The 22757-nt window shown below is 33.5% G+C and overlaps 1 protein-coding gene across 6 annotated transcripts in view; it reads left to right on the top strand.

The window, feature by feature from the left end:
• Positions 1-22755, top strand: part of fne (found in neurons) — a 32599-nt gene extending 9844 nt beyond the window's left edge. For 2 of the 6 annotated variants that reach the window (XM_070997811.1, XM_070997813.1), the window contains 5 exons: positions 12984-14066; positions 15039-15083; positions 15159-15416; positions 15714-15957; positions 17482-22755. In XM_070997811.1, coding sequence (XP_070853912.1) covers positions 13868-14066; positions 15039-15083; positions 15159-15416; positions 15714-15957; positions 17482-17806 — 1071 coding nt within the window. In that variant the 5' untranslated portion in view covers positions 12984-13867 and the 3' untranslated portion in view covers positions 17807-22755. Of the gene's footprint in view, positions 1-8340; positions 8997-12983; positions 14067-15038; positions 15084-15158; positions 15417-15713; positions 15958-16485; positions 16550-17481 lie in introns of those variants that run through there. The other 4 variants (XM_070997814.1, XM_017068766.4, XM_070997812.1 and 1 more) reach the window with 4 other exon arrangements.
• Positions 22756-22757: the final 2 nt, after the last annotated feature.

Here is a 22757-nt window from a genome sequence, read left to right as displayed (position 1 = left end):
ATCCCTACACTTATTTAGGCAATCTCAAAGGGTGTGGGGCCTTTTCAAAACAGATGAAGTGCTAAACAATTAATTAGAAAAGTTTTTGCTTTCTTTTTTGCAGCGAGTAGGGGGCTGTGTAAAAAGCAATTTTAAAGTTGGCAAGCATCAACAAAAAACAAAAGCCACCACCCAACATCATTTATTTGGTTTGGTTTGGGTGGCGGGTGAAGGAACTCCCAGGTCTCTTTCTCCTTTTTTTTTTAACTCGGGGGTGGTTGGGAGAACTCAAATTTAAGGTTTACTTAAAGTAATCTCTGGCAAAAATAATGCTGCAACAGCAGTTCCATTCCCGTCATAAAAAAATGCTTTCAGGCAGATCAAATTTCATGGCGGAAACGCTAGTTTTATTTATTTTTGGTCACAGCTGGAGACAACAATTGCTAATGTGGAAAGTAGTTAATGTTTTAAGTGTTTCTAGAGAAGCACAGCTGCGCATTAGCAAAAAGTTTTAAAAAGGAAATTCTTTTGATTTTTATTAGATAATATAAAAATCTAATGATTTGTTCTATTTCATACAAACATTTTAATTAAAATGGAAAATTAAAGATCATTAAAATTATTATTCCAACAGTCTTATGATAAAAATGGTTCTTTATTTGGGAAAGTGGTATCCTCTTAGTACCAACATTTATCAAAAACGATTAATCAAATAAAATGAGATACAATATCTTACATCTTGAAAAAACCTTAAAAGTTAAAAAAAAAATATTTTTTCAATAGTCAGTGGTAAAGAGAATCTTTATTTATTCTTTTAAATCAAAATTTTCTTGCATATAGCTTTTAAATTTTAAAGCTTTTTAAATACAACCTTAAAATATTTTAAAAAATTTAAAAAGTACTCCTAACATATTTATTATATTTCAGAAATGAATTCTTTTTATAGAACTTTTATTTACATCTCTTTTAAACTTGAAAGATATTTAAATACATCCTCAAGATATTAAAAAAATGTCAAAAATATTCTTAAAACGTTTATTATATTTCAGAAATGTATTATTTTTATAGAACTTTTATTTTTATCTTTCTTGAATGGCACAGCCACCCGTAATTTTTACAGGGTGACTCGTTATCAGTCTCAATTATGTAAATTAAGCTTTAATTTCTCTTGCTTTTGTTACATTAATGCCGGCTATCCACTCCTCTCTCTCTCTCTTTCTGCCCCCTATTCCTTTGTCTCTTTCTGTTCGGCACTCCTTGTCTCTTTCTAATCTCACTTTGCTGTTAATGTCTGCCTGGACAATTAAATTCATTTCTTTTCAGCTGATTTTGCTGTTTCCCATTTCAGATACTTTTTTTTTGTGAGAACATAGATATGTACTTACTAATACCATTTGTTATGGTATGTGAACACCTACAAAAAAAGAAATTCATACATACAACGGGCAAAAAAAATATCTGTTGCAATTTATGGCGAAAAAAAAGGAAAATATTAAACAAGAGAAGAGGGAGAAACATCAAAAACCATTTTATGTGCTAAGGGAATAACAAAGCCAAAGCAAAAGCCGGTCGTTATGCTACTCACACACACACACATATACTCAGAATCCTGAAAGAGAGTCACGCACACATATGTATGATACACACACACACACATAAAATGCAATGGCGCTGTTTCTGTTTTTTTGTTGCTTTTTTCTAGTCCTTTTTGCCGCAAATTCAATTTCCGCGCTTTGTGCGCAGGACTTAGCCACCCACAAAACCACCCACTTCCCCGCCCCTTTTTCACCCACACACACACACATGCAAGCAAGCAGCAAGGGAGCACACATACATGCGCAGTGGAGAGCGAGCTCTCTCTTTAATTTCGCATTTCCTGGTGTTGGATAAAAAAAAGCTGAGTTCATGGATTGCGCAATCTAGGAAAATCAAAACAACGCCCCACTAACACAGCTAAACGGCCAGTCACACGTACACGCGGAAAGAGAGAGAATAGCGGTTAGGAAAGAGAGAGAATTATGTGGAGAGTGTTCGAGAGAGAAAAGGACTTGGAACTGAATGCAGTGAGGAAAACCAGTTCCAAAATCAACTCCATTTGGTCCTTTGTTTGGATAGCGCAGCGTTTTTCTAAACTTAGCTGTTTAAAATTTTTTTTTTGGGTGGGGCAAAACCGACCCTTGTTTATTTCCTATAAATAACATGAACAGCTGACATTTCTGTTCCCGGAAATTTTTTTTTTTATTATAGTAATTGTTACCTACAGTAAAGTAATTATTACCTTTTGCAAATTGCTTTCAAAGCGTTTTTTGATGATTAAAATTATTCGTTTTCTGAAGGCGACAAAATATTGCCATCTTTTTGGGGCGATACCTTTTTTCCTAAGTTTTATTGGGAAGAAATATGTAAGTATTTTTTTTCTATAACCTAATGTTACAATGAATAGGAACTTTTGCTACATTGCAAACACCTAAGTAAAAAAAAGGACTGTAAAATGATCATAGTATAGTGTACAAAACGTATCCTGAGCCTTTCTAACTTTTAAATGTAGACCTATAGCATGAGGTAAACCTTTATAATTGTTATTAAAATTTTATTATTATCAGATCACTAAGGCCTCGTTAGCCGATAAGAATAGGGCATTTAATAAATCAACAAGAAAAGGATAGGTATTTTTACTTTATACTTTTTACTTTTTAATAGCTTTAAATATCCCTTACCATCCTTATATCTTTGATCCTTACAAATTAAAATTTAAAATAGTACAGATTTTTTTGGCAAGTGTGAATGGGTGGTAAAGGATGCAGGACCGCATGGCCACCGGCCGGCAATTGTTGTTCGTGTATGTATAGCATTGTGTCAGAGTTCAATATCCTACACAGACACACGCGAGATAGAGGGGGAGAGAGATAGGAAGAGAGATAGGAAGAGAGAGAGAGAGGGAGAAGCAGAGCAGAGCGAAAGAGACGGGCGAGTGCGAGCGAGAGGGAGCCAGCATGCAGGTGGTGCTCGTACGTGTATTATCCTTCGCTGTCGTTGTGGTGGTGCGCTGCTGCGCTTTTCCTGCTCCTTTTATCTCGTTATGGTCAGGTGACAAAACGGTCCACATACATGGACACAAAAAATGGCTGTTTATATAGATGATGATCTGCCAACGAATTGCAATCCACTTTATGAAATATTCCCATTTATTTTGGGCAATTCAGGTGGGGCAATTCATTTATTTATTATTTGTTTAGTATTTTTAAACATTTATTTTTTATACAAATAAACTCTAAACCCAAGAGATTTCAATCATTAATTTTTTTATAAAGCTTAGTATGAACTTTTTATTACGGTTTTTGATGCTGAAGTATATCTATATACTCTTCATAAAATTAAAAAAAATTAAAGTACCCTTTGGCTTTCCACAAATCCGTTTTTTTCACTGCACTCAGCTTGTGGTTGGAGAATTTTCCTCATTTAAACTCGTTAGCTGCATTAATTAACCCCAGACTGGCCGTTTGTCCAATTATGAGACGACCGTTTTTCGTAACGTCTCATTTGCCGGCCACCCTTATCGTCGGGACAATGAAGATGAATATATATAGGATATGGCTATGATGTGCAATACGGCGCACCTAACACAAGCCGCATACATGTGGCGGATAATTGCAGCTTGGGTGGCCGACTAATTGCCCAAGCTGGTCAAGCTAAAAGGTTACATTTGATGTATTTGATACAAATAATAGCAATATTTTATAGCGAGCTTTAAAGTAAAATTAAAAAAGTTATTTATGGAAATATAATATACATAAAATACATAAAAAAATACTATTTTAACAATCGATTTTTTATTACGTGCTGAAAATATTATTGTTCAACAAAATCTTATAAAAAAGGTTTCCTTTTCATATAAAGCACCTTTTCCGATTTGAATTGGATCGCTTTGTCAAAAATGTTCGAAAAAAAGTGAGAGCGGTAGGTTCTCAATATATTGGTATTTTTTTACAGTATTTTTTTACGGAGTAAACTATGACTATAAACTATGACATTCAAGTCAGCTTACCGATTTTTGTTTTAAATATAATAGTTAATCAGAAGTGAATTCATATAATACAATATAATATGTTGGCATTTCCGGTTTTACGACTGAAAGTGACAAATATTAGACTTAAACAAACTTACAATATTAACCATATATATTTCATCTGGGCATTGGGATATTCTAGACATAAAACAACCAAGATAGCAACATGACAGAACTGGGGACCTCGAACTACTTTACCTGACTGCAATAAGAATGGGATAATTTTCAATTCCAATCTCGAGTCCAATTGAATGCCGGGTGCAATGAACCCTTCAAACAATGCCGATCATTTGTAGCGAATTCAGGGTGCAAATTAATTTGATGGCAATCGAAAATTCAGCGCCCAGGGGCGTGGCAAACCAAACGCCCATTTTCCACATAAAAGGAAAAGCCCACACAAAAGGGGCTAACGAGTGTAGGAAACGATTCAGCATGCTGAAATGCTTTTAAAATTAACAAATGTGTGAATATTCTAATTAATATGATTGTATGGTTCTAAGTTAAGCTGAAAATTAAATTGTGCTTTCTTTAAATTACATTTTGTTGTTAGAAAATAAATTATAAATTTTATTTCTTTCTTTTTAATACCATTAGAATAGCTTTTTCTTAATATTGATGTTATTTATTACAAAAAATTTGACTAAATGTAGACAACTAAATGTCTTCATTTCAAAATTCCCCTTTTTCTGTCAATTATAAAATTCTGCATTTTCTCTAAAGCCGTTGTCTTTGTAAGCCAATTTCCCCCCAGGGCTTGGAAAAACGTTTTCCCGTGTTCAAATCAAACCCACCCCCTTTGAGGCTTACACACTGGGATTACACGACCATTTTCTCAGTGTTTCATTGCGTGTGTGTGCCAAAACAAAACCGATTTTCCAAACGCACTAATGTGCAAAATTCTAGACGACAAAACCCCTGCGAAATCGCAATAATGTCAATAAGTCGCCAGAGCCATAAATTGCAGCGAGCCGAACCAAAGTTCAAGATCCTTTCGGAACAGCAGCTGCAAGGATAATGATGCTCGATCGCATTGGTGGTGGTGCCAAGCTGTGGTGGTTGGACCTCCCCCTTTTCCCGTTTTCCCTAACGAAAGTGTTACATAACTTGGGAAACGGGAAAATGCAAATCGATTGGTTCTGGTTCTGTTTCGGTTTTTTTTTTTACTTTCCCATTGTTTCCGGGAACGGGTTAGCTTTCCCTGCGAAACGGGTTCTTCAGGTTTCTACGGGCGAGCTGTCCAAAAGTTTTACAACATTTTGACACATCCGTGTGTACTTTAGAATTGGAAAATGTTTTACGAAAATTAAGACATATGGCCACATATTCATAACGAAGGGTTGACCTGTGCTTCGGTTCGACTTTTAAATTATATGCACAGAAAGAAATGGGACTTAGGGTTTTTGTAAGTTATAATGATCACCATACATTGACCAAATAATCTTGCTGTTCTTAAAATCGGTGGGTTTCATTAATAAACCTAGCAAATGTTTATTATTACTTTTTAAAATATTTATAAAATATAAAATATTTATAAAATATTTAAAATTATATAAATTATGAATTCAAGATATACCCACTCAATTTCAGATTAAAAAGTTAAATGAAGCTATGTTAGATGATGAGCTTTTAAATTATTTATTATTTATAATAATTATAAATGATACTGATTATAAGTCCAAGATATATACCATTCCAATTTTTTTTTAGCTCAGATCCAAAAAAATAACAAAAGATGTTAAATTTTATCATGTTCTTCAGACCATTAGCACTTAATTCTTCGGAATTTTGAAATTTTTAATATGATCTATAAAATAATGTTACGGTTGGGGGAACCTAAGTTCAATACGATATATTTTCTTTGGGTAAAAATTGTTGGTAGAAATAACTCAAGGCCCAGCCACGCCCAAACGCCCACTTATAATTTCCCCAACAGAACTCGGAAACCGTTTATCTCTGGCTTGCAAAAAATAAAAGATAACGAGCACGAAAAGTAAAGCAACATCATCATCATCAACTCCCATCAAATTAAACGAATTGGGTCAAAGGATAAACAGAATTATCTTCAAGAGCCTATGCAAAAAAAGCAGAGAAAGAACGCCAGCCAAAGGAAATTCAAAGAAAATAAGGAACAGGGCGAAAAAGTACACAGAGTCCTTAAAAAAAAAGAACGAAGCAAACGGTTGCCACTCCAGCGAAAGGCACCCAACCACCCACTTACCACCCACTCCCCGCCCACTCACCACCCACTCACCACCCACTCTCCACCCACCCTTTGCAAAAAAACCCCCCCGAAAAATTCCCTTTACTGTTGTCAAGCGAAATGTTGAAATTTCATTATTTATAACACGGAAGCTGTGTGTGTGAGAGGAATTCGCACATGTGCTTGTGTGAGAGAGAAAGCGAGATGCTGCTTGTGTGTGTGTGTGTGTAAAGGACCCCTTGCCGCTGTGTGTGTGTGAGAGGCAAGTGTATCTGTGTGTCTGTGTGCGCCTGAATAATATTCCTCGGTTGCAAGGTGCTCTCTCTATTTTTTGCCTCCTCACCTCAACCCCCGGAAAAGTTTCTCTCTTTCCCCTCCTCTCGTTTTTTCTCACTCTCCCTTTATCTTAAAAAAATATGCAAAAAGGGGGAAGGGAAAGAAAAGCACAGCAGAAGGGGAAAACAAAACTTTTTCGCCTGTCTGAGTCTGTTTTTCCAGAATTTATCTATAAAGTTGTCTATCAAATTGTTTTTAAAATAGATGCTAAATCTTTTTATAGATTTATAGATCCTATCAGCAAATATGTTGCAAAATAACGGACATAGTTCGAAATCCCTTAGATACTTTTAACAATTATGGAATTATTATGAATATATTTATAATATATATGTTACCAAGCTTTGTTTGGAACATATTATTAAATATTTTATATTATTATAAAAATAATCTTTACGATTTGATTACGTGGAGAAAGTACTTCTATCTTTATATTTAAAAAACCAAAACTAAGCTTTAATTATACGGAAATATTTTATATATTCCAGCCTAGTTTATTGGGAGTGCGAATTTTCGTCCATTTATTTTAAGCTAATCCTTAAAATATTTCAAAGCCCAGATATATATGACCATTAAAATCCCACACTTTTTCATGTTTTCCTTGAAGCTCAGACTTTTTCGTAGGGTGAGAGTCCTGTCCCATTATCTCAGCCTGATATAATTTGCATCATTCACATCGAGTCAAGTTTCCGAACCCCTGCTCATACCAACGGCTAAAAGTACACTCCAAGTATTTTTTCTGGAAATCATATTATATTATATTATCATATGAGAAAATATTAATAAAATCAGATATATAGGGTTTTATTTTAAGTCATTTTAAGGTATATCATTATTTCTTATAATATATTCCATAAGCTTTTGGATGGATCTAAAAGGGGATACCTTTATGATATTCTGTTTATCATTCCTAGTAATTTTTGGGATCTATTTATATTTTAAAGCAAATTTAGGAACTTTTCTTAAGACCTTGGAACGGCTTTTTTAAATCTCAAGACAAAACAAAAAACTAATGAAATGTATTGAATTATATTTGCCAGTATTTTTAATGACAATCTTATGTGAAGGAATATTATAAGAATATAAGATTTTCGAGATTTAAAGGTAATTTATTTTAATTTATAATATTATTTCTAATAATATATTCTAAAAGATTTGGACGGACTTAAAAGGGGATACCTTTATTAAATTATGTTTACCATCCTTAATAAATCTATATCTATATCTAGTAAAAATAAACGTAGATACTTTTTTAAAACATTGGAATGGCTTTTTAAAATCTCAAGGCAAAACAAAAAACTAATTAATAAATATTAATATAAATATAAATATATTAAAATATTTTTGCCAGCGTTAGAAATTTTTTGTTATGGTGCAAGGACTCTTTTTGCCCCACCTCGCCTATTCACCACCCCATCCATTTTCCGCTCTCTCTTCGCTGTCTGTGTGTGTGCGCGCTGCGCTCTCCCAAAAAGGGTGTGTACCGGCAGGACTTCAGAGAGGGACAGGGATAGCGATAGAGAGAGAGGCAGACCTTGGTGCAAGGATATTCGGTGGTGGTAGTGCCGTGCGCTCTCTTTCGTTCCGCCGGATCGCTCCGTCTCTGTTGCACCCATGGCCGCTTTTGGGGGCCGGCGACAAGGATGCAAGGTTACAAGGATACGGCTGGCTGGGATACATGTATATCCCCTATATATGTGCAGATATCGGGCTGAAGGCCCAGGTCCTGACGCCGTATTCCTCCATTCGATTCAGTCGTACGTGTTCGTTCGTTGCTTTCGTTCGGTTTTGATTCCATTCGGTTGTGTTTCTCGTTCGAGAACATTCATTTATAATTTTTTACTCCTCTGCACCGGTTTTTGTGTTGTATATATACTTCTATATATGTATGTTCAGTTACGAATTTGTTGTGTTCTCGGTTTTTTACCTAAAACTAAAAACTATATGCTAAAAACTAAAAACTAAAAAAAAACTAAACAAAGCAATAAAACCGTGCAATTCCCGGGACTCGACTTCGATAATCGTGCAATATATTATAGAACACTTGGGCAAGTCACTCACAGACCCTAGTCAAATCCCAATTTCTTTCGCATTTTTTTCGAGTGTGTGCCTCGAGTGTCTGACCATAAAACTACGCGAGATTCAGATCCCCCCTATCGGCCATATAAGTTATATATATATATATATATATACTATATAGCCAGGAAATCGTTGGACAAAGGAGCGTGCAGAGATAGAGAGAGAGAGAAAGCGAGTGAGCGAGTCGACGCGAATGAAAGTTTTTTTGTGCAATCAATATACATCTATTATATAGTCAGTCCCCCCCTAAAACTCACTGTATGACAGTGCTACTTCTCAACCGCACCTCGCTCACCGAATTTCTCGATTCCGCCTCGCCGACAAAGCACGTAAGTGGTAAATGCCATGATCTAATCAAGTTTATCAAGCCGTCTATATTTATTCTTAGGCAAAATAAATCGATAAGGGGGCGCCATTGAAAATTTCCATGACATCTTTTATTTGTTTTTCTTTCGTTCTCGTTGCGCTGCGAAAAATGGCATTAAGATACTCTTTGGGTGGTTCGAAAGATTTATGGGAAATGTTTAGAATTTCTTTTTTCAGAAAATACCTAAAGTATGAGCATTATTTTATTAAAAACACAATTGTATTTCAAATTGGAAAGATTTTAGAACATTATGATAATGACTTATGAAACATACGTCATGGGCCTCTAAACATTAATAGTATATAATATATTATAACAATTAATTATAATACTAAATAAAATATTATATAACTAAAATAAAAATTAATAACAAAGATATGATAGTAATTCATTAAAGATATAAAAAGTATTTTAACAATAGTTTGTTATTTTCATTTTATATCAATATATTATAATACTATAAACAATATTATATAACTAAAATTAAAAACAAAGATATAATATTAAGTCATAAAAGATATTACAAGTATCTTAACAATAGTTAGTTATTTTCATATAACCGAAAATGGGTTTTAAAATTCTAGAATTTCATTCTCTTCAGGACTCCCCCATGGTATCGCAGGGACTCGAGGAGTCATATGTGTATCCTGACCCTCCTCAAGGCCCTCGACAAATGCCAACCGACACACATTCGCAAATGAGGTCACAGATATCGGCGCAAAAGTGTCAATTACACATTTTTTGCTTCTCCTTCGTCGTTTTCTTCTCAGGGGGGTTAACCAGGTGGGGTAGGTGGGGTTTAAGGGGGCCTTTAGCATTATCCAGTGTCACGCCATGCTGTGAAATTAAAGGATGTCCCCGGCTTGAATCCTGCATCCTTGTGGGCGAGGTGCCGCCCTCCTGCACCGCTACTGCACTTCCTTTTGTTCGCACTGCCTTTTGTGCAATTTTCTTTTCATCTCGGTCCTCATCTTCAGTACACTAAGAGAAAAATCAAAAAAATTAAAAAAACTTCACCAAAATTAATCATTTTATTGCCATTAATCAGGAGCTTAAAAAAAATGATGTAGGAATATTTATACCATCCTTAAAACACTTTTATAAAAAAACATTTATTAAAATGTCTCTATTTCCATATAATTATAAAGTAATATATTTATATATATTAAATTAATTATATAAATGAAAAAATCCTTTCATTTTTATATTTATGTGGAAATACTTTTTAACTGGCAAATAAATAATTGAAAAACACTTTTCAATAAGAATAATAAAATTATTATTCATTAATATTATTATCTTGCTATACGATACTCCTGTTTTCAATACAAGATATATATAAATATCCAACGATAGGAACAATCGGTTTGATTTTCTAGTTTCAAAGAAATTTGAAAAATTTTATTCTTGGTATTTTTTTATCTGGGTAAAAATTCTAACCGATCTGGTTACCATAATCTATAGTAGTATAACAATAAATAAATAATTGGATGAAAATTATATTATTTAAGTAAAACTTTTTTATTCGTGTATCTGCAACTTTGACTTCTTTTTAATATCAATATTCCTATGGTATTTAGCCCATATCCAACACTTTTTCGCTCAGTGTCCTTGGCTTTTAACCCAGTATCGCACCTTTTATCGGGTTCAACGAACGCGGAAACAGCTGTTGGGAGCCAAACCTCATTTGACGTGCCACGATCCTTGCACAGAGCGAAAAAGGCAACCGAATGGGCGCGGGAAATGTGGAAAAGACACGGGCGGAAAACTGGGAAATCCAGGCCTAAGCCCAAAACACAGGCACGGGCATACGGGGGTTCAATGAACCCGGAGAGGACAGGACATTATAGCAGGACATGCGGCCCGTTTGTTTGTTTTTCGCGTCAGGTTTTTACCCTATTTTCAAAGCAGTCCTTTTACGCACACACACATACACAGATGCCGGAGGCCAGGATCTAGGAAGTCCTTTTTTTGCTCTTTCAACCCCTAACGCAATTCCAATTGGAAACAAAAGTATACAAATCGGAAGAATATTCCACTATTCTAATATGAACTTAATTTAATTTAATTTACTTTTTTTAGTTTTAAAAAAATGGAGCAAATTTAATGTTGGGCAAATAATTATACTAAGAATATATTTTTAAAAGAATTAAAATTTATATATTTCTTAAATGTAAACCCAATTCAGATTTTCTAAAAAGGCTTTGGCTTTTTAATATATACAATATTTAGACTAATTGAACAATACATCTTTTTTAATTTCTAAAAAAAGTTCAGACATCAAAAAAAATATTGAAAGAATTAAAATTTATATATTTTTTTAAATTAAACTCAATTCAGATTTTCTAAAAATGCATTGGTCAATTAAAATTTGTTGCAAGCTAAATTATATATTTGAAAAACATTACATACATATTTTTTAAATTCCTAAAAAATACACAGCAATGTAAAAAATATTTGCGTAAATAAATTGAACAGTTTAGGTTTCCTGTGTCACATTTCGCTTGAATCTTGCACAATTCAAGCTTTAATCTTCAATACAAATGTAATTTCCGCAAAGTTGAATGAAATATGCACGTGTAAGGTATTTCCTCCGTTTTGTAATAAACACAATTTACCATTTGACACGTATTTTTTTAATGCGATTCGGTTGCCATTTGCCATTTGCCATTGTTCCCAGCCTTTGAAGGGATCGCCAAATGTGCAGGGCTAGCATCTTTCGATTCATATCATATATCAGAACATTACACATGGGATTCCACATGGCATTTACATACAGCGATTTAATTAAATTCCAAGCCATTAGGCGAATACTTTGTGCTGACAAAAAAGTGGGAGAAAAAATCGAGTTGAGTCGCTTTGTTGTTTGATAAACAGATTTCGGCGCTGACTTACCCTTGTCTGTGGGATTTCCAGTGGGGGAGGGGGTGGTGGTGCTCACCGAGGGTGCTCACTGTAGTGGTAAAGGTGGTGATTATGGTGACAGTAGTCACTCGATGTCCTTGCCAAGTCGTGTGTGAAACGCGCTTATCGGGCACTTTTCATCGGGATGGCAACCATATTGCCAAATTGCAGGGTCCGCGAAAATGAGATGGCATTTGAAAAGGTTTTCCAGCTAAAAAGTGCTAAAGTGCTAGTGTTATTACCCTCGAAAAAGATTACAAAAGTTAGCTATTGAATTACCACATTTTGTGTGTGAAGTCGAGCGAAATCAATTCAGGGCATATTGTCTACTAAAAAGATATGGCTAGCCCATAACCAAATAAGAAGAACTCTTAAATTAATTTTTTTATATTTAGGGAAACTTTTATAAAACAAATATATAACATCAGCTATCTGTAGGTATTGTATTTTTCAGTTAGAAAAAAAATTTAAAATGGTAGAGTACAACAGCTATTTTGTGAAATTAAACATATAAGCCTTTTACTTTTTTCCTTTTTTTTAGCCCAATGGGAAGAACGGTTAAAACCATTTCGTTTTTATATTAAGAGAAACTTTTATAAAACAAATATATAATATTAGCTACACAGAGATAAATATTCAAGTAAATTGTTCTTGAATTGAGATCATTCGTTCTTAAAAACCGGGAAAGTAACTTTTGCTATCAATGTTCTCAATATTAAAACAAAATGGTGAAAATAAGAAAATTAAATTGAGACTATCTAACTTTTCGATAATAACACATTTTTGACTGGACTACTGTTTAGCTGTTGAAATATTTAACTTGATTCTAATTCCAATTTCAATATCGTTCTAATTTGAAGAACATTTTTAACTTAGATGAGAACGTGATAGTTCTCTCTGTGAATCTGTAAATATCTTCCAACTTAAAACTAATTAAAAATGGTATAATACAACAGCTTCCTTAAGAAATAATTTTTTTTTTTTAAGGTAATAAGTAAAATTTATGAATCACACTTTTACCAAATTTAAAATTTTCCCATTCTTTCTTGCAGATTGAGTGAAAACGAGCGAGCAATCGAACAGCCATCATTTATCAAGGAAAGGACACGGATCACCAGCAAAAAAGGCAGATTTTTTAACTGAAGAGGAAAAAGCAAACAGACGAGGCAAAAAGAAATAGGACGGGAAGTAAACAAAAACCAAACACCACCAAATAAAACCAACTACTATAAATTTAAAGCAAACATAAACGAATAATCATATTCAAGCGGTATATATACTTATATACAAGAGGATAACGGATAACACAACTAACTATATATATACGATATATGAATGTATATTTGAAAACCAAAGCTAAGTTCCAGTCAAAGAAAAAAAACCAAAAACCAGCGCAAATTTAGTAAAAGTATAATAAAAGGAAAAACCAAATTATTGCTATCTTTTTGCATTTTTGCAATTTTATAAAAAATAACAAAGAAAACGAAAAAGAATACAAAAAACAAAAAACTACAACTAAAGGTCATAATAAACTTTAACATTCGGAGAAGCAAAAAAAAGGAAAAGTAAACACATTTAGCAAAATTTACTCTTTTATCTAAACGAAAACCAAACAAAAAACACAAATCAAAGTAAAACCTAATTCAAGCATAAATAAAATTTTAAACGTTTTAGACAGAGAACGCTCTAAACTTAACTTAAAAAAGCAAATACATTTTTTTCGCGATCGTAGTTGATCTAAAAACCCCCCAAAAAAAATTAAATAAACCAAGTAAGATCGGCGGGAAAAAGCAGTTGTGCAAAGCGCAGTAGCAAAAAAAAAAAAATAAAAACTCAAAAGATACCCCGACAAGCAGCCCCATAACTTTTAAGCGAAAAGCAACCAAGCAGTGAGATTAGCTACTAACCAAGAGGACTAAATCAGGACAGGATCAGGATGACCAACGCCATGGACATAGTGAAGAACGGCAGTGCCAATGGCTCCGTGGACGGCAGCAATGATGAGTCGCGCACCAATTTGATCGTCAACTATCTGCCGCAAACCATGACGCAGGAGGAGATGCGATCGCTCTTCTCCAGCATCGGTGAGCTCGAGAGTTGCAAACTGGTGCGTGATAAAGTCTCAGGTAATTTGGGTAAATATTGACCAATGATTCTACAAGTACTTTCCTATTTTTCGGCCCCTTTGGCTGGCTGTAAACGGTGCATCAGCATGTGCAGATTTTTTGTAAAAGTATCTCAGCTTTGCCATCTCAAAAAACCAAAAAAAGGTATCTAAATGATTTTGGTTTTTAATTCATTAAGAGTCTACAAAACTGATACCATTTTCCGAAATTGATTTTATTTTTTTACACATTGCAAGGCTGCTGATGCCTGATCTACTTCCACCTTTATAGGTTGTGTTTTTAAAGACTATTTTAGATGTTAATACAAATTATACACTTTGAACTACCACTTTAAGGAATATTTAAATGTTTTGACGTCTTAAATAAACCTTACAATATTTTTTAAAAAATGATGCACCTACACCAGTGTTTAAATATTTTTCGGCCCCTTTGGCTGCCTGTAAACGGTGCATCAGCATGTGCAGAATTTTGCAAAAGTATCTACGTTTTGCCACCTCTAAAAAGCAAATATCTAAATGATTTTAGTGTTTAGTTCATTTAGAATCTACAAAACGGATACCATTTTTCAAAATTGATTTAATTTTTTGACCTATTGCAAGGCTGCTGATGCTTTATCTACTTTCACCTTTTTAGGGTGTGTTTCTAAGGACTATTTTAGATGTTATATACAAGTTATACACTTTGAACTACCATTGTAAGGCCTATTTAGAGGTTTTGATGACTAAAATAGATCTTACAATATTTTTAAAAAACGGACTTAGCTACACCAGTGTCTAAATATTGTAATATATTTTAATTTCAAAAACTTGAACAACCACCCATTGACAATTAGTGCATCAGTTACCCCTAAGTTTTTCTGTTTATATGGTATATATCCGCCAAATCTTTGACTAATGATGTTATAATACCACCATGCATGTTTTGTTCTATCACTGATTGTATGAATTTTCAAAACTAATATTTTTGTACACCCACTTTCAGTCTTGCCAGCATCGTTGACCGCTCTCAACCCGGCACTGCAGCAAGGTATGTACTCACGAAATAATCCCCCAAAATATTTGCATTATCATGTGCCTAACATTTATCTTCGTTTCGATTTAGGTCAGAGTCTGGGATATGGCTTTGTTAATTACGTACGGGCCGAGGATGCTGAGAAGGCTGTGAACACCCTGAACGGTCTGCGTTTGCAGAATAAGGTTATTAAAGTATCATACGCCCGTCCAAGCTCAGAATCCATTAAGGGTGCTAATTTATATGTATCGGGTCTTCCGAAAAATCTATCACAACCAGACTTGGAGGGGATGTTTGCTTCGTTCGGCAAAATAATTACATCTCGTATACTCTGTGATAATATTTCTGGTGAGTTTTGGTCTTCATATAAAAGAGAGTGAGAGAGAGTAAAAATAATGATTGATATGATATCATATCATAGATTAAAAAATATATTATTATTTTAAACATATCAACGTATTATTATAATATTATGATCAAAATAAATCATAGACCTTTAAGATATAAATAAATAATGGTATTTTGATGATATATTTTGATAATAATATTACAAATATATCATATTATGATAATAATAAATCATAGATCTTTCAAATATTTTTATATGGAATTAGTTTCATTATAATAATTGTATTTATTTCTTAGGTCTATCGAAGGGCGTCGGTTTTATCCGTTTCGATCAGCGCAACGAAGCCGAGCGGGCCATCCAGGAGCTGAATGGCAAGACCCCGAAGGGCTACGCCGAACCGATAACCGTTAAGTTCGCCAATAATCCGAGCAATAGCGCCAAGGCCCAGATCGCCCCGCCCCTCACCGCCTACTTGACTCCCCAGGCGGCAGCGGCCACCCGACGTTTGGCCGGAGCTCTACCCTCCGCCGGTCGCATAAGGTTCGTATTATAACCCCAGACAAGGAGAAACTCAATGATACCATATAGGGAAAAATTGGATCGTAGGACTCAGGATAAATGCTAACAAAAATTATATCAAAAATGCTTAAATATACTTTTTGAGCAACAAAATTCATCATATCGTATTTATTGAGGAGTGGTTAATTTATATCATCTTTATAAAGAATGTTCTAACGATATTTTAAGGTATATTAAAGAAAAATAGAATCTTATAAATGTAACATTGGCCCAAAATTTTTGTGAGCATAAATACTGAGTTCTTTATGTACCATAGAGATATACAATATGCTTAAGAACATTAAAAAACTAAGCTTGATGGAATATTAGTTTCACAATTATATTCATACACTTAAAATAAAAACTCCTAAGTTAACGTAAAATAAGTTCTTAATTTCTGTTGGTGCGTACGTATATTTTGCCATTTCGTTGACTAATTAATTTGATCTTATTATCCAAACCATTTTGTTACTTCTTTTTTCTTTCTTTGTCTATTATCATCATTTTTAGCATTGGAAAGAGTCCCATGTTAGCGATTAACAGGGGTCTGCGAAGGTGAATTATTTAATCTTGTTCATTTTATCTGTGCGAGTTGCTATTTTGTTAATCTATTAATTTGGCTGAAAACATAGAAATATATTCAAAAATATATATAAATGTCTAGCAATATTGTTGATACATATATACAACGTTTGTATATATTTACACTTATAATTTTCATTCATTTTCGTACACAGATTTGGCTTCTTAATTGTTTCGTTTGCATGTGAGAGTTACCTTTGATTCTTAAACAATGTTTCTTATCCTGATTTTAGGATTTCTCAGTATTATAAATTATTATCAAAACTTCATATTTATATGTTATTTTAATTGTATTAAAATCAACTTTATAATTATTAGTTTAATTTTAGCATGTTTCATAACATTAAAGATGTCGAAGGCACAAAACTTTATATTTAATTCAATTTTAAAAGGAGGGATAAAAAAAATGGCTTTAGTTTTTATCTGTTAGTTATATGAAAAGGACACCAACGTTTGTTTTAAAAAATACCAAATGCTAAAATACCAAAATAATTTCGTGTGTGCATGTACCTTAAAAATCTAGAGTTTTGGTTAAGGGGTGTAGAAAATTTATATATTGATTGTTTTTCATCGTTCATATAGAGAGCTCTAGGACTAAACAATTAAAGTGTTTTTTCAAAGTTTAAGGTGTAGGTGTAGGAAAAATACTAAAATTAGTACCTTAGGTACTTAAACGAATACAATCTTAACTTTGTTTTTATTTAAGGAAAATATTAAAATGGATAGGTATTGTAGTTTTTTCTATGTAACTCAGCATGTGCCTTATAAGAAAACCTAAAATCGAAAGACAACCTAAAGTTAAGTGTATAGGAGGGCTTAGGAGAGTACCTAACATACCTATTGATGTAAAGCAATGCACCTAATGCACTCAACTAATTTAATTTGTTTATCTCACCACCGGCTTGAATCGCAACTGCACTTTAGGTACTCACCGCTGGCTGGGGACCTATTGGCCAACTCAATCTTGCCGGGAAACGCAATGACTGGATCGGGATGGTGTATATTCGTCTATAACCTGGCCCCGGAGACAGAGGAGAATGTGCTGTGGCAGCTGTTTGGTCCCTTTGGGGCCGTTCAGTCGGTGAAGGTGATCCGGGATCTGCAGACCAGCAAGTGCAAGGGATTCGGATTCGTGACCATGACCAATTACGATGAGGCCGTGGTGGCCATCCAGTCGCTGAACGGATATACCCTGGGCAATCGGGTGCTGCAGGTCAGCTTTAAGACTAACAAGACCAAAACCACTTAGGCGAACCCGCCACTCTGGACTAGACCTTTCCAATACTCCATGATCTGTTTGATTTGACAACACCTAGGCTATAGATCGTGCTGATCTGATATGATATGATCTAATATGATATGGGACAATGACAGTGTAGTCGAAATTGCGAAAATTAGCGCGAGTTATGATATGTCTATCATTTGATTTGTACGCTAAACGAAATTATTATGATTGTAATTCTAACGAAATCTTAGTGAAAATTGATTTATTTCCATCTGTATAATTTAATTTTATTAACTAAACCAAGAAACCAAAAAAAAAACAAAACAAACAAAAAAAAAACAAAGCTTGAATGAGGCAACCAAAAAACACAACACAGAAACTAAGGCAAACTTTAGAAAAAAGATGAGCAAGACAACTGTCTATAAATTGACAAATGAGAATTATAAGAAGGTAATAGGGTCAAAGGAAAAACAAAACAAAAAACGAAAAATAAAAAACCGCAAAAATATGAATGAAAATGATCTAAGTCGCAATATATAGTAACTATTTTTTTTTTAAACTTATGTATATGTAATTCAATTCGATTATATTCAATTAAACAAAGTATTTAAACAAGCTAACCAAATGATTTAATGTCTATTGATTTAAGATTTACCAACATAACTCTCTCAGCTTACCTAAGTACTTATTATAATGGATATGCATAAATATATTGTATTGTATTGTATTGTATTTTGTGTTCGTTTCGCAACCTTACCTTACATTACATTACATTACATTAATTCTAGTGCTATTCAGCTCTTATATTTAATTCGATTCGCCATGATTTACACTCGAAGACGAAACGAAAATCGAAGATAAAGCCGCGATATATTCTCCAAACGTAACAAGAAAAAACCCCAGCACCCATACCCACTCACACGTAACCATTATTATATATATGTAACCAGATTTAATTACCTTTTTTTCGTCGTCTAAGATTCGTATTCGTATTCGTCAAGTGCAAACCAAAGTAAATGAAACCAAGAAAACTTATTATATTATATTACATTATATATTATTACGCCTACTTATTATTCCATTTTTATAATTATTATAACTTATTGAATGCAACCAAGCGAAACCAAACAAAACCAAACAAAAAAAACATTACTACAACTAAAAATATATATTTATTATTAAATAAATGTGTGACTTATTCCAAAAACTATGCAAAAAAAAAGAAAAAAACACAAAAAACTAAAACACAAAAAATTGTTTTCTTTTTTTCCTCAAATATCCACACACACACACCTAAAATAGAGCTGGCAAGATATCGATTGTTCTATTGGTAGCATCGATTGTGGTTTTTATAGACAACCCTCGAGGTTTTCTGTCATAATCGATTATATGATATTGTTGACAAATTCTTAGAGCTAGAATTCGAATCTTTTGAATATTCGATAATCAGTTCGATATTCTCGATGTTTTCGATAACACCATCTATTTACTATCGATGCTTTGCCAGCTTTAATCTCTACCCACCTGAAAATTGGCAATATTGCAGGCAAAACGCTTTCACAGTTGAAGTGATCATTGAATAATTGGATCGGATCAAAGGTATATCGAATTATGGCCAGCAAAAATCGGAACTTCAGCCGTGCAAATCGCTCCACACCCATATCACACCGAACACACAACAACAGCACTCGCATTTATACAAAGATCTTTAAAATACAAACTATGTTTCCACGCTCTCTAAGGTATAACTAAGTTTTAACTAAGTTTTACGCCTATATAAATATATATCTAACCGAACACGAACTATATGTACGCGCATCTATATAAATTCGATTTTTCAATCCGATATTCTAGTTTTCAAATCCGAGATTATTTAGTAGAGTCCACTAACAATCAATGTGTGTGTCTGTAGTTTAACTGATGGCAAGAAAACCAAGTGGAGATATGAACATTTTTTAGCAAGCAAAACTTTTTTTTGTGTATTTAGGGCTTAAGGGTCAGGCCACATCTACATGGCAATCGGCCATGAGGCGATAAAACACTACAAAATAATAAATACAAGAAAAAAAAAATAAAACTAACTTTAAACTAGGAAAAACCAAGGAAAACCAAACAAAAGCAAGCAACTGAAGTTAAGTGGAAGTTGCGAACGCAAATTGAAAACACCAAATTTTTAAATATATAATATAAATGATGTAAAATTTTTTAAACAAAGATTTATAGTAAAATTTATTAAATATATATATACATATATATATTTGTATTAAGTATGTATAACGATATATACAAAATACACATGGATAAGAGAATCACGAGAAACCACTACGGTATCACGAAATTCAAAGGAATATGAGCAAAGTAAAATGTGAAATACATTAAAAAAATACCTAAAATTACCTAGAAACGAGAGATCAGCAGAAGACCGGAAGTCCTCGAAAGAGAACTGCACGCAAGCAGTACACTGCTTGTTGACATAAGCAGTTCACAGTTGGGACTCAAAACGACAAAGAAAAACGATCTTCAAACGAATGCTGATTCGTTTTCCACTTCCCGGCGACTAGTTAACCTACTCAATACTCAATATGGCATATGGAATAATCAAGTAATCAAGTAATATCCGCAAAATAACCGCCGCAACGCAGCTGCGCAGGCGCGTGTGTCATTCACAAAAGCAATATGGAGATGTGGCTCGAGTTGGCTGTTTTGGCCCATGCTGACTTACTATACTATATATATTTATATATATATATTGGATGGAGGGAGGCGAACGGAACGCAGTTGTACAAATCGCAACTCAGCGACTCGGTCACATTTATTCATGGCACTTACGCCGCCACTTACAATTTACCCAAATAAAAAAAAAAGATCCATATTAACCGAAGCATATTAGTTTAAAGTCAGCTAAATAAGAACCGAAAAACACACGCAGATACATGCAAACCACACACCGATCAGTTGACAAAAGTTCTTCGATATTAATTTTAGTCAAAATACAAAAACAAAACAAAACAAAAATAAACAGCAGAATGCAAAACTAAAACTGAACCCAACAATGAAAATCATCAACTAAGCATGAAATGCATTTAAAAATTAAATACAACAAATACATATTTATATATATATATAGATGTACATGTCTATTTATATGGCCAGGATAGCGAAAATATGGAATTATAGCCCCGTTAACAGAATCGAAAACCGTAACAGAGCAACACCAAAACGAAGAATTTGAAGATAGAAATCTCGTAAAAGACCCGAAAACGAAAGTGAAGCGTTTTAGCAACGCCTCCCGAAGCTACACCCGAAAATCAACTTCCAACATTTTTATTGATATACACTAAAATCTAGACACGTAAGACGATTTCATCGATACCAAAAACCTAAGCTAAGACGACGATTGCATGCATATTAGCGAATATGAAACTTCAATCTAGTGTGTAAGCATCGAGAAAACAAGCGACAGATTATGCAAAAATACAGAAATAAGCGAAAAACAAGCCAAAAAGCGTTAAGAAACCAGAAATACAAAAAATATTATGGTCGCCTGAGGCAATGACACGGTAAGCAGTGCAAGCAGTCGAGGGACTTTTTACAAGCAGTTGGCACAACGGAAATTGCTTTAGATTTAAACAGAAAAAAAAATGTTGAATTATTTGCAAAATTCAAGAAATTAGTTTAAAAAAGTAATAAAAACAATAAGGACAAGACAAAAAAAATATACGTAGCCGCTTTGTCAGACGGAACGCGCCCAAACCAAACTAATTAACTAAGTAAACAAAAATAAAAGTAAAACAAAAAATCGCAAGAATATTTAAATCAATTTTTTGCATAAGAAAATCGATAACCGTTATGCATATATATACATACATATATATGTAAGCCAACTTTATATATATGTGTGTGCGCAAGAACAAAGATCCATGAATCAAAACAAAAAAAAAAATCAGAACTCAACTTCAAACTTAATTAATTATTATCCATTTGATTGTGTATGCTAATTATTATTGTCTATAGCGTATCGTACAAATATTTATATACTTTTCGTGCAAATCCAAGGGCAGCACCTAATTATGCATTACCCTGCGATCGTACTTATCCAATTAGTTAACCATATACCGCATACCCATGTACTTACCTTACTTTATATATGTATGCTTACTTACTCACATTTCGATATTGTATTCGTAGCCCCTGAGTAGAACTATTTACATTTTTTTGTACACCCTCCAAGTCACACGATCCACAACCCAAACACCAACCAGCAGCTAAACAATGCTCTAACTTAATAAGTAATATATATTAGAGGCCAGCATGAATCTAAAGAGGTTTCGATCAGAGCTAAGTACTCACAAAACCTTCTAACTTTTGAATTTCGCGGGTTCGAGAAAGAGCGCGAATTCTTAGGATCCAGAACAATTTGTTCTCGAAAAAGATTTCTTATTATGTGGATAACTAAACAATCACAAAAATCAAAATATTTCTTCTAATTTCAAATTCTGATTCAAAGCTCTTTCGATTCCTGGGTCTCAAATAAATCTAAATGGATAGGCGCATATTTGTATGTATTTACCATAAATATAGCTAACTTAACACAGACACAAACAGATCACACTTACACCCACTCACACAGTAAAGGAAATGATACCGAGGTGACACAACTTTAGATGCATATTATTATATAACTTATATTGGAAAACAAAAGCGATAAGATGAAAACGTAAATTTTACTATACTCGTACATATAAATTATATGAATGTATGTAAATTATTATTATATTTGTATTTTATTGTATGAATTAGTTTTGTTCTACGCTCTTTTGCTCTTTCATAAACAAAAAAAAAAAACAAAAACGAAATCCAAACGAAACTCGATTACAAAAACTAAAACCAAAAAACAAAAAGCCGGCAAGCAATGGTATACAAAATAAAATAAAAATATGACAAAAGAAAAACGACAAAAAAATAAAATAAAATT

The sequence above is a fragment of the Drosophila suzukii genome, chromosome X (genome assembly GCF_043229965.1).
Source record: "Drosophila suzukii chromosome X, CBGP_Dsuzu_IsoJpt1.0, whole genome shotgun sequence".
NCBI classification, from domain to species: Eukaryota; Metazoa; Arthropoda; class Insecta; order Diptera; family Drosophilidae; genus Drosophila; species Drosophila suzukii.
This window is presented reverse-complemented; position numbering and strand designations above follow the sequence as displayed.